This window comes from Aulonocara stuartgranti, assembly GCF_965226115.1.
Source record: "Aulonocara stuartgranti genome assembly, chromosome: 23".
Classification (NCBI taxonomy): Eukaryota; Metazoa; Chordata; class Actinopteri; order Cichliformes; family Cichlidae; genus Aulonocara; species Aulonocara stuartgranti.
Window position 1 is genome coordinate 16,180,825 of NC_138958.1, and position 12,665 is coordinate 16,193,489.

The window sequence follows — 12,665 nt, forward strand, 5'->3', positions numbered from 1 at the left end:
CAAGCTGAAACGTCAAGACTGGGCCAAGAAATGTCTCAAGACTGAGTTTTCTAAGGTTTTATGGACTGATGAAATGAGAGTGAGTCTTGATGGGCCAGATGGACGGGCCCGTGGCTGGATTGGTAAAGGGCAGAGAGCTCCAGTCCGACTCAGACGCCAGCAAGGTGGAGGTGGAGTACTGGTTTGGGCTGGTATCATCAAAGATGAGCTTGTGGGGCCTTTTCGGGTTGAGGATGGAGTCAAGCTCAACTCCCAGTCCTACTGCCAGTTTCTGGAAGACACCTTCTTCAAGCAGTGGTACAGGAAGAAGTCTGCATCCTTCAAGAAAAACATGATTTTCATGCAGGACAATGCTCCATCACACGCGTCCAAGTACTCCACAGCGTGGCTGGCAAGAAAGGGTATAAAAGAAGACAAACTAATGACATGGCCTCCTTGTTCACCTGATCTGAACCCCATTGAGAACCTGTGGTCCATCATCAAATGTCAGATTTACAAGGAGGGAAAACAGTACACCTCTCTGAACAGTGTCTGGGAGGCTGTGGTTGCTGCTGCACGCAATGTTGATGGTGAACAGATCAAAACACTGACAGAATCCATGGATGGCAGGCTTTTGAGTGTCCTTGCAAAGAAAGGTGGCTATATTGGTCGCTGATTTGTTTTTGTTTTGTTTTTGAATGTCAGAAATGTATATTTGTGAATGTGGAGATGTTATATTGGTTTCACTGGTAAAAATAAATCATTGAAATGGGTATATATTTGTTTTTTGTTAAGTTGCCTAATAATTATGCACAGTAATAGTCACCTGCACACACAGATATCCCCCTAAAATAGCTAAAACTAAAAACTACTTCCAAAAACATTCAGCTTTGATATTAATGAGTTTTTTGGGTTCATTGAGAACATGGTTGTTGTTAAATAATAAAATTATTCCTCAAAATTCAACTTGCCTAATAATTCTGCACTCCCTGTACTGTGCACTGCCTGAAAACCAAACAACTGTCTAACGGATTTACAAGCATCCTGCTGTGTACTTGAGGTGTTATCAAGTGTTTTGCTAAATGATAACTCTACTCAATGTTTACTGACAAAAACTGTGCACAGAGGACAACTGAATATTTTTTTAAATGTCCATCACAGGATCATGGGGCTTCAACTGGATAAACTATAGGATGAGAGGCAGGTAACACCCTGGACAGGTTGCCAGTCTATGACAGGGCTAACACAGAGAGACAGATGCCATTCACATCTTTAGAATCACTAATTAACATAAACCTACTAACTGCCTGTCTATAGTCTATGGTAGAAAGCTGACACCCCTGGAAAGGAACCACAGACATGGGGAGAACACACAAAAGCCACACAGAAACGCACCCAGATGGTGGGTTTGAACCCAGGACCTTCTTGCTGTGAGGAACTGTGCCACTGTCATATTTTTTATTTATTTTTAAGTTTAACTGCAAATGTTTTGCCCAACTTTAAAGTCTTCTACACAATTTTTTGGAGGCTCTTGGTAGAGTCCTTTTTCTTTTGTACTGTGCACTAAAGTTAGCATAGAAGACTCTAGAGACTCTGCAAGAAATATATGTAAATTTGGTCAATATTAAAATGTAGTACGGTAAGGGTTTATTGACAAATCACAATTGCAATGTCATTTCCCCAACTTGTTCCTTCTCCTCACTCTCACTGTCTCTCATGTCTACCCTACAGACTTCATTCGTGTCCTCTCACCACCAGTAACTCCCATCTTCAAAGCTGCAAATAAAATTACTTCATGTAAGATGTGTCAGATGGAGATTTGAACAGACACACGCACACTGGTGTGTGTTAGTGTGCTTTAGCTTGCATGACTGTTGCCTGGCATCATCACCACTTGAAGCACCAAGGGGAGTTTGGGCCTGACAGCTGTGCAGGGGAGAGCTGGATGCAGATGTAATATCCTTCTATCATTCCCCATCAGCTTTAGACTTCCAAGAAGGTTGGAGGCACTGACAGGTACTACTGCCACTTAACAAGACTTCACTTACTGTGTTTTACAACCAACACGTACAGGATGAGGAATACCATTTGAAAAGGACCAAATGCCACTGTAGATTGCTGTAATAAAATGGTATTTCTCCTGCTGGAACCAATGATAAATCAAACCTCAATGAGCTCCTGGAGAACTGGTGTTATGAAACTGGAGCAAACTTCAAAGCATCTGGTCAAATAAGCATTAAATGACGTGTTTACTGATGTGTATGCAATACAGTCTGTATCTTATTTGCTTTCCTGACAAAATACTTTGGTAAAACTTAATCACACTATGATAATAAAAGCTCCTTGCAAGCAATGGCTCACACAGAATAATTGTGAAATGTTGCAGCTGAAACTTCTACCTGATAATGAATAAACTACTATATATTCTATGTGCATACTATCAGAATACATACATTTGGAGCCCTAGTCAAATATATATATTTGTAGATCTATGAGTTTGTGCAACTATTGCAACTAACGTGTTAATCGGGAATGACAATGAGTGAGCAATGTTAATAAAAGTAAGTAATGTAAGTAAGTTACATTATAGCAGTTCACTCAGTGTTTTCCAAAAAACTTTTTTCCCCGCGTCAATCCGTTTTTACTGAGAGGACATCAAATAAAATGCAGGCTTTTCTGGCAGCTTTGTGAAGATTTGCTGTTGCTGTCAAGTTCGATAAAGTTCCATGATGGCATATAATGCTTGAGTAGAAACCACTGGTTGTTAATACTTTTTTGAGATACCGCTAGTCAGCTTTACTTATTTAATCCACTACAGTATATAGTGAAAGAAAAGAGTTTTCTGATGCAAAAATGAGAGCTAATTAGTGTTAATGTATACACATCCTACTTTCCAGACTGGAATTTCATTTAGGTTTTTTTTAATGTATCTAGATCATGTGGTGTTTTATCTCCAGAACGAAGGTCTATTCTGGAAAATGTCTTTTGTTTTGTTTGGATTGTGTGCTCTTACTCTCGCTCTTCTTCTAGCAAAGATGCTACATTTACAATGCAGGATATTACAGGACATCAAAGGCTAACTGTCCAATTAAAAACTGCCTTTGCAACTACGCCAACAGACAGGAAACCTACAAGCACAATAAGCAGGTGAAAGAAAACAAAGCCAATACAACAGAGGCTGATTAACTGTGTTTGCTTTTTACCACTAAGAGCTCATTTTCAGAGTCAAAATGGGAAGGAGTCAAATGATGAAAGCAATTATTTTCAGCTGCTTTCCTGAACATAATAAAAGATTTGTATTACAGGATTTGAACAATAAAGTGTGTACTCGCACATAGGTTAAAATGTACAATGAGATAATTATAGCTGTTCCTGGTGCAGTGGGAAAATAAATTAAGGATGAAGCCAGAGAAGCATAATTTGTGGTTGTTACAGAAGATAGATTTCCTGATACCAGTGTTTTTGCAAAAACTCTCTCTCTAAAAATCATTTAGGCAGCACTGCTGTTTATCACAAGTCCACTCCTGTCACAAATTGTGGGAGGGCAGAAGATGCTGCAGCCCTTGTCCTACATTTTTGGAGGACTCTAATTGTCTGCACAAAGTTGCAGTAATGGCCTCCGGTCTAAACAGAGTACATGCCAAAGTCAAGATGAAGATCCTTCTGACTCTATTAATTCTTGCTCTCCCCACCTGAACCTGACTATAGCCCTGAACCAATGATCTGCAGAGATGAGGGGATGTCAGATATTCCTCTCACACCTCAGCGGCCTGTCTGAGTTCTCTTCCAGGTCCCCAAAGCCAAGGCAACTGCCTGATGACACATGTCAAAGATGACTCCCACGCGTAGCCCCGAACAGGATGGTATTTTACATCCAGATTTCTGCACATGGCAGTGAAGAAAAATATGCTGAAGGAGATTTTTGAGCGTATTACATTACATAACAATGAATTATTCAAACAATGTGTTATATAGCTCATCTCAATAACTTTAGTCACGTCATTCTCTCACAGCAGAACATGTTTCTCTGTTTTTGTACATAAAACAGGTTTAAATCTACTCAGACTTCAAAACAAAACAAAACAAAACATGCAAATGTTTTTTAAAAAACATTGTAAAAATATTGCAGGCGGTGAATAACAAAAGGAAGTTTTAGGGAGCACTGTGAGTGCAAAGAGATGAAAACTACCATAGAGTGAAAGAAAAACAGATGTTAAATGAGAAAACAAATGTTCAGCGAGCCACACTTTTGTCATGAACACCACAGCAATGGTGCACAACATCTGGTTGTTTCCCCAACACATTACCAGCACAGAACTCTGTTTGCTCAGCATATGAGGATGAATGAATGCAATTACAAACACAGTGGATCACACACAGTATAGTGACCTGTTCGGAATATTGAACAAAGTTGGAAACCAAGCAGAGGTTTCTCAGAAATGCACCCACGCAGTTGGAGCCATATGTACCTGCTTTGATTTATTGCCTACATGGGATCAGTATGCACACCTGTATACTTTGTAATCGTCGCCCAACTCGGTTCACTGTTCTAAAGCTTTTAGCTGGAAAACACAAACATTCTCTGTCTCACACATACATAGGCACTCACTTTTCTGTGTGTTTATTATTTTCTTTTTCTGTTCGGAGCCTAATGTGGGCAAATAATAATCACTATATTTTAATTGCAAAATCTGCACAGAAAAAGCAGATATATAGACATTAATTCTTTGCCTTTTTATTGTTCTTGTTTTACAGTTTTGTTTGGTTTCATGGATCAGCAAATAGCTACACAGTACACCATCTACTTGGATCAACACAATTTAATGTACTTATCATAAATTAATAACAATGTTTGCCTTAATAATCTTTCAAAAAGAAGAAACATGAAGTATTACAGTTGTTATGCGTACATATGTCTTTTTTTCTCCTACCTGTGGTATGTCATTGATTCATATCACACACATAATTGTAACTGTATTGCCAGTGATGAGACTGAATATTAATTCTAGTCATCAAAGAGGGTTTGAAAATAACAAACTTCAGCACAAAAGCAGCTTGCATATATAGCATTTTATATTGCATATGAAATGAATTTTACCTTCCAGCTACTTTCATGTTCATGACAATGCGCTATTCTTGCCCTTTCCCTCTTGATGTGGGTCGAGACATGCATCACTGACTGCATGACAAAAGTCTCAGATGGGATGTCAATGCACCAGCTAAAAGCTCAGCTAGGGCAAGAATGAGGTTGTGTTCCTTTCAGAGAAAGCATGCCTGTGCCAAGACCTGTCCACCGCCATTAGCAGTGAGGTGATGCCAAAATGAACAATGAGGAACTTGCATGTAACTGGTTTTCCACTGAATATGGACGGTTGGCAGATGGGCTTGATGCTCAATCACATGTTTTCCTAAACCTTGCACGGGGATTGTTGCAGTTATCAGAAGGGCACGATGAGATTATGGCATGGTATGGTACAGTACCAACAGACATGAAACCAGTGCTAAGATCAAATTTGTCATTTCGATGACAATTAGGTCCTTTCCACTATTGAAAATTGGCTATTGAATCATTCGGTGAACCCTGTACTTTATTAGCTCTAGTGAAGCCAAACAGCAAAACAAAACCTAACTTTCCCCCCCCAAACACAGCTTATAAGTTTGTGGTTGAATGTATGGCCTGTGTTACATGTTTACATTTTTAGGCCAAACAAATGGAAAACACACAATTGCTCATTTTCACTCGAGCTATATTCAGGGCATCCCTGAAAAATATTTTGTTGACCTTTTAATACCAAATGTACTAAACCCCTTGTAATCAGTTAATATTTTTAGCTGCTTGTTTTTTATGCTTACTGCAACTCCCCACCTTTGTTGAAATGCTAGCTCTAAATACAACTGACTGAAGAGAATGTGAAAGTCAGGTCGTATCACAGCTTCACTCCCACCTCTTCAAAATCAGGGCCATTCACCATGACAACACTGATAATATGTAATGGTGGGAAAGCCTAAGAGCAGAACACAATCTGTGTTCAGTGTGTGGGAGAAAAATAAGAGATATGACTAACACAGTGTTTGACAGAATAAAAAGAGATGACATTTACAATTGTTAAAAATAACCGAGGGTAATTTGAGATAAACATTTCCTGTGCACTAAGGTTTTTTTTTTTTGTGGCATTTTGGGCCTCGATTGTCAAAACTGTTGTTGAGGAGAAAAATCCAAACTGACAAAGCAGCTTTTAACTCACTGTTCCCAAGTGCTGATACATAGTGAACTTCTGTTTCCAAGTCTAATGGTGTCCCCTCCTTTACTCTCCATATTGTCTCCTCTCCCTATAAATGTTTCCAGGTCTTTTTCCTACAAACTCTCGGTAATAACAGCTGGTTTAGAGCTTGCTATTTTTGTTGATGTTGACTGTCGTATCTTTATGCTCTTGTTTCTCCTCTTTGCTTCCCCTCACTCCAAACAGTTGCAGTATTTAGCCGCCCTCCCTGAGGCCGTTTCAGATTTTTTTCCAGTCAAAAGTTTTTTTTCTTCTTTCTCAGAGTTTCTCTATACGTGACGTCTTTATCTTACGATGTAAAGCGCATGGCAACTGCTGTTATATAGGTAGAACTGAATTGATGAAGGATGCCTGCAGATATCAAAAGCCCTTTGAGCAGCAAAATGAAGATGCAATGGAATATAAATAATAAACAGTGTTACTTTTGTACTTTCTTGTACTGAACTGTACTTTTGTCCTACTGAATATTTGACCTTTACCTTCACAGTTAGACGTGTTATTTATAATGTAAACAACAAATTTCATTTTGTATTATCATCTCAGAGTGACACATTTTGGATACATCTTTGTTCTTAGAAGTAGATCTAAATGACTCCTGTTTGTGCTTGTATTTAGGGTGAACTCCACAGGTGTTTTAACTGCTTGGGAGTTGGAAATATGCGCAACGACAGTAAGGTTACAGAGAAATATAGGCGGTTAGAGCCTGCAAAACTTTACTGTGGCAGGAAAATCACTTTTCATATGAGATCTCTGTAACAAATATTATATAACTCTTGTTATTCCAGCTTGCACTACTCAGAAAATACATATCCATTCATTTCAGTGTGAGGGTGTGGAAGCTAAACTGTCCCATACGAACAGGAATTTATTTAAAATTACTCGTGGGAGAACACTATTAAAGATGTGGTCCCGCTGTGAAAGCAGAAATTGGCCATTAGAAGGAAATATAAATCCCGCATATTAAATCAGCATGTCTTGAAAATACATGTAGGTGCATTAAGCATTTGTTGCTTGCAGAAGTTGTACTGTTTCCCACTTTTTGTAATCGTGTTACTGTTCAATATGCCGACATCTGCAAAAAAAGTGAATATGGTAAAACGAGTGTGGGAACATGTTTCAAATGGGTGCTGCAGGGTGGAAGCATTATGTTTAAGTTAGGGAAAGCCCCCCACAGCAACTATCTTTTTTTAAAAGATCTGTATAAATGATTGCATGCCATTAAATGTACATTAGTTTTGCATTTTCTTATATAATCCATGTCCATGTCCTTATATGAATACTTTAATACATCCCATCCCAGGATGTGTGTTCTGTCCATCTGCCTGCCAGTTTAGTTTATGTATTTCCAGTTTAGCCAGTTTCCTGTTTTTGTCATTTAGTAATAAATCTTTGTTTTGAGTCTACAATTTTGGGTCCATCATTCCTCCTATCCTGCCTGCACACAGCTTACACATGACACAAAACACAGGCAATACAGACACTGGTTTATACGAAAGCCAGATTTAAACAATCAATAAAACACTAACACCATTAACACTAATGAATCTTATTTACTTGCAAAGCAGCCCAGGAAAGCAACACAGTAGCTAAATATTAACTCTAATTGGACAGAATATTTGGCTATAATCATATTTAGTGCTAATGTTAGTAGCAGTTTCTCTTCTTTTTGAACATATACCTGGGATAAACACATACTTGAATCTAAAAATAACATACAGTTGTTTTTTAAACATTTGTAGTTAGTGAATAGTTGACTATTAATTAGTCTCTTATTTCCCCAAAAGCTCACTGACTCCTCACTGACTCTATCAACCATGGTCTGCCATTAAACTTGCAGCTTAGCTGCTGAATAGTCTTTCTCCTTCTCCAGACTGAACAGTCAATCTGAAAGTAATTCGGAACTGTCTTGAGAAAATTCAGTTTCTAAAACATGTTGAGCATTTCTACAAGTGGAGAAATTAACTATAAATGGAAGCTGTGTAGGTTCTTCTGTCTGTCTCAGCTTCCCCAGAGACCCGGTTAAGATATAAAGCAGTAGAGGAAATTTTATTGCCCTCCGATTTTAAATGCTGGGGTTCAATCCAAATGCTATTAAGCCGTTACTAATATATGGATATAGGGTGTTCCCTAACAGAGTCAGGTTTGTTTACAGATAGTTTTTAATTTAATTTAGGTTTTGTCTTTCCTAAACAAACCCAGTGATACAGATTTCACTCTCCACCACCTATTATTTTCAGGTTGTAAAGGCACCTTGAGGGCAGATAAACATCATGAAGATCTCTCGCACTAATTAAGCTCAAAGTTGCCGTCCTAGCCAGAAGTTCCAAATTTGAGTGGGCCGATAAGCTGAGGCTAAATCACTGTGTTTCCACCCCAAGGCTGTGCAACAAACATCAATACTGCATTTTTAATGGAAATAAATGGGGGCATGCATAATTTGTGAGCACTATGATGTGCATTTGTTCCTTACAAAAGAGACAAGCTATACTGCACTCTGCTTAAGTTTGAAAACGTTCTTCATATTGGCAGTGACACTATATGGGCTGCATATGGTTGTTATCACAGTGTACCACATATGGTCATGTGACATAGCTGGAAAAATGTCTTAAAATGTAAATCGTGTAATGTAATAAAGTCGTTAATTTTAGATCCAGTCCACTTTTTTGTCTTTGTATATATGAACTGCCCTGTGGTAGATCTCCCTCTGACTGCCACTCCAATTTAACAGAGTTTGACAGATGGGGTCCTTACTAGATTTTCTTTAAAAGAAAATTCACACAAACTGAAACAATACTCTTCTCCTTTTGGTTTAATACTTTCCATTATTGTCTCAGTGCATATTGTATATATTAGATTATTTATGTGAAACTAAGGCTGGGATGAAGTAATTACTTCAGTCACACAACTGGTATATATTCATACAGACTTTGTTTCACACGCTAAAACATTAAAGCATGCACTTTAAGTAGTTTGTGTCTGTCGTAAGTTAAAGGTAAATGTACCTTCTCAAAGACAAGTTTTGCTTCTAATGAGGAAATTTTTACTATCAGAAACTAAAAGACAAGGTGTGACCGTGCCTTGTATTATGGTAGTTCCTCTGATCTCAAGGGACAACGTAGCATGGCATAAAATCAAAGCAATGAGCGTCACAAGAAAAATGGAAATAAAATAATTGGGTCTTTTGGTTTAGACATACCTCTTCTGCTCTAGTCTGTTCAAAGGCAAACTCCATGGTAGGCACGGCCAATTGGTTGGCAAAGAAACCCACATCTCCAGGCAACTGCAGTGAGCTGACGTTGGGTCCAGGGCAGTTTCCGCCACGAATACAACTCAGCAACTGCCTCTAACAAAGAAGAGGAAAGAATAATGGGAATAAAACCATAGTGAGAAGAGAAAATTAATTGGTGGAAAGACTAAGAGGAGAGACAGCAAAGTCTTCAGAGGGAAGTCTCGCCACTCAGAAGTCATTTTGGTAACATGCCAGGCAGATATTTTTTGTCTAACAAGACTGGGCTCTCAACTAAATAAATGTGCAAAGTGCAATAAGTGCACTTTAAATGGTCACTGGGACATGAAAGTGTATAGAATAAAACAAATGTCATTAATCCTCTCAGAGTTGCTACAATTAAGTTAAAAAAAAAAGTATACCTGTGCCAAACACGCAGTTTTTATGACCCCAATGCACTCACATTAGTGGAACAAATAATACATCAATACAGGATATGTTTTATGCAAAACACCAGCTTTGGTAATGTGTATAAAAAACACTACTACCCATAAATATCCCATAAATCATCATACCACCACCATAAGCTTGAACCATTCATACGATGATTGGTCCATGTTTTCCTGCTATTTACTTCAAATTCTGATCCTACCATCATGACGACTAACACAAGCAGTTGAGCAAGTTCTGAAGCGCACAGACTGGCACCAACAAAGATGTCACATGTAAAGTAATTTAAAACACTTTTCTTCCTGATGCGTGGTTTGAACTTCAGTAGGTCATTTTGACCATGTGTACATGCCTAAAAGTAGTTAGTTGCTGCCATTGGCTGATTAGATATTTGCATAAACAAGCCATTGAACAGGTGGACCTAATAAAGTTTTTGATGAGTGTATATTGGATTACTAAAACAAAAAAGAAAAGAAAAAAAAAGCGTATTTAAACCATAGCTCATTTTATTAAGCTCATTAAAACTACAATGTGGTTGCAGGTGCTGAATAATAATGTTTGACTTGTCTTTATTAGGGTACTAAATCAAACTTATTTACAATTTTCCTCAAGTGGTTTCCTTCCACTAACCAATGTTCTACAATTATTGTAACAGCAGCTGCTTCTCTTTCAATAGCAAATAACACGGAAAGCAATAAAACCAGGTGACGAGTCTCATGTTAGTGGTAGTGAACTGTGTCAAAGCTAGAAATGTGCAATTATCTACAATAACAGTCTCATATCATCAGGGCCCCAAGCACAATATTGTATTTAGCAAAGCATATACCCATATCTGACAGTTGTCATTAGCTTCAGCCATGAAACTAATATGAATTTAGATATTTTTTAGTGAAAAACTAACTTTTACCTCCGTCTTCCATCGGTGTTCAAGCTGAAATGGCAGTTTATGTTCCAGAAAAGATTTCCAGTTCCAAACACTTTGCAATGTAGAAATATAGTGCAAACATATTCTACATGCGATTTATGTCCAAAAACATGCTTAGCAGAGGTGATTATACTGTAACACAGATACAGTTGTGATAAGATATGCTAAGAAAACAAGATGAAAAATGGTTGTATTTGGATATTTATATTAGGTATGGTGAAAAAATAGGAAAAAGAACAATTGCATATATGATTATTCTTGGATAATTTACAAGTATGTTTTTTTAAATAAAAATTATATAGTCCATAATTCATAATTCTACAACTAATGTAAAACAATAACTGCACACCACTGCTATTATCATTTAAAAAACTTTCAGATAGCACATAACACAAGCCAGAACTTAAAACACTTTAAAACACTTAAAACCTAAAAAAAAATCTGTCCTTAAGCCATAGAGCCTTAATATAGAGCCTTAATATTGTTGACGTACACCATTTGAATAAGGCAGCTAGCACCCTATTCACTCAAAATGTAACTTAAATGATAACTAGAAGCACATAGTTAAAGACCATTAAAATTCTGTATATCTCAGGAACCTGTTTACACAAAGGAACATGTACAAGTCATTCAGTTTTTTGTACGTATATTTAAATCACCTTGCCAGGTATGAAAAAAAGTTTCAAGGCTGACACTAATAAGAATTCTCAAGTACAAGTGTAAATTCTACTAAGTATAGTTTAGCGCTTAGATGGGGGCTGGACGAGGTGAGGGTGTTATTATGGCTAATTGCACAATTCAAGCTTTTGTCACAGTTCACCACTAACATGTGGCTTGTCACCTGGGTTGACTGCTTTCTGGCGTTGCTCATAATTGAAAGAACAACACAGCTGCTGTTGCAGAAATTGTCGAGACTAAAGTGGGTAGCGGAAGGAAACAGAATGCAACAGTCAATCAACTGGAGGCTTATCTCAACTGTCCATATCCTCTGTGCCTGCCTGATGTCACTGTGTTCTTCTGTCACATTGCATTTAATTAGAGTTTCCCTTTTATCAAGGTCTGTCAAGGGGAAAGTGTTCTGGTGTCCAATCATCCCCGCCACTGCCATTGACACAATGTTGTCAACCTTTTCTGTTTTATTCTTTCTAAAGGCAGTGGCTCTCTAAACATTAACTGCTGCTGTGACACATCACCACTCCAGCTGAATGAAGGCCAGTAAATAATACCTCCAACCTAGACTCACAATTAAATTTCCCTTTAATCACACATTTTTTTCTTTTTTTACTTCCACAAAAAGACTGGAAGGACAAGAACATCCACATGAATATCAATATTCATGCAGGGCATTTCATTACCTACTTACGGCTGATTGTGGGAGTTAACAGGGTGGGACTGAATGCTTGTTCATGTGTGTACAATTTAAAACTTGATTGAGAATCATAACAACGAACTTGTACACAGAGGACACAGTTATCACAGTATTGACTTAAGTATTTGGCTTTTCATTTATTGAAAGCCGTGTATTAGTGTAGAATTCAAGCAAAGGTTTATATGTGAAGGCTGTTGGATTAAAAAACACTCCATTTCAGATTTCTTCTTTGTTTTGGAGGAAATTATTCCATGCAATGATAGTCCCTGTGGCTCAGTCAAGGAAGAAAACTTAGAAAAAGTTAAGCTTTATCAACAGAAAACAAATAGACTCTACTACAGCAAAAGCTGGGAAACTGGGAGAGCATCCCTATGTATGAGGCCAATGTGCACTGAGATCTTAACATGGTCGTGTTAAACTACTTGAGAAGCCTGG

General features: G+C 37.8%; 1 protein-coding gene across 11 annotated transcripts in view; it reads right to left on the reverse strand.

The window, feature by feature from the left end:
• naaladl2 (N-acetylated alpha-linked acidic dipeptidase like 2) overlaps positions 1–12,665 on the reverse strand; it is a 549,411-nt gene that overhangs the window by 117,700 nt on the left and 419,046 nt on the right. For all 11 annotated transcript variants that reach the window (XM_082524424.1, XM_082524421.1, XM_082524418.1 and 8 more), the window contains one exon: positions 9,457–9,603. In XM_082524424.1, coding sequence (XP_082380550.1) covers positions 9,457–9,603 — 147 coding nt within the window. The remainder of the gene's footprint in view (positions 1–9,456; positions 9,604–12,665) is intronic.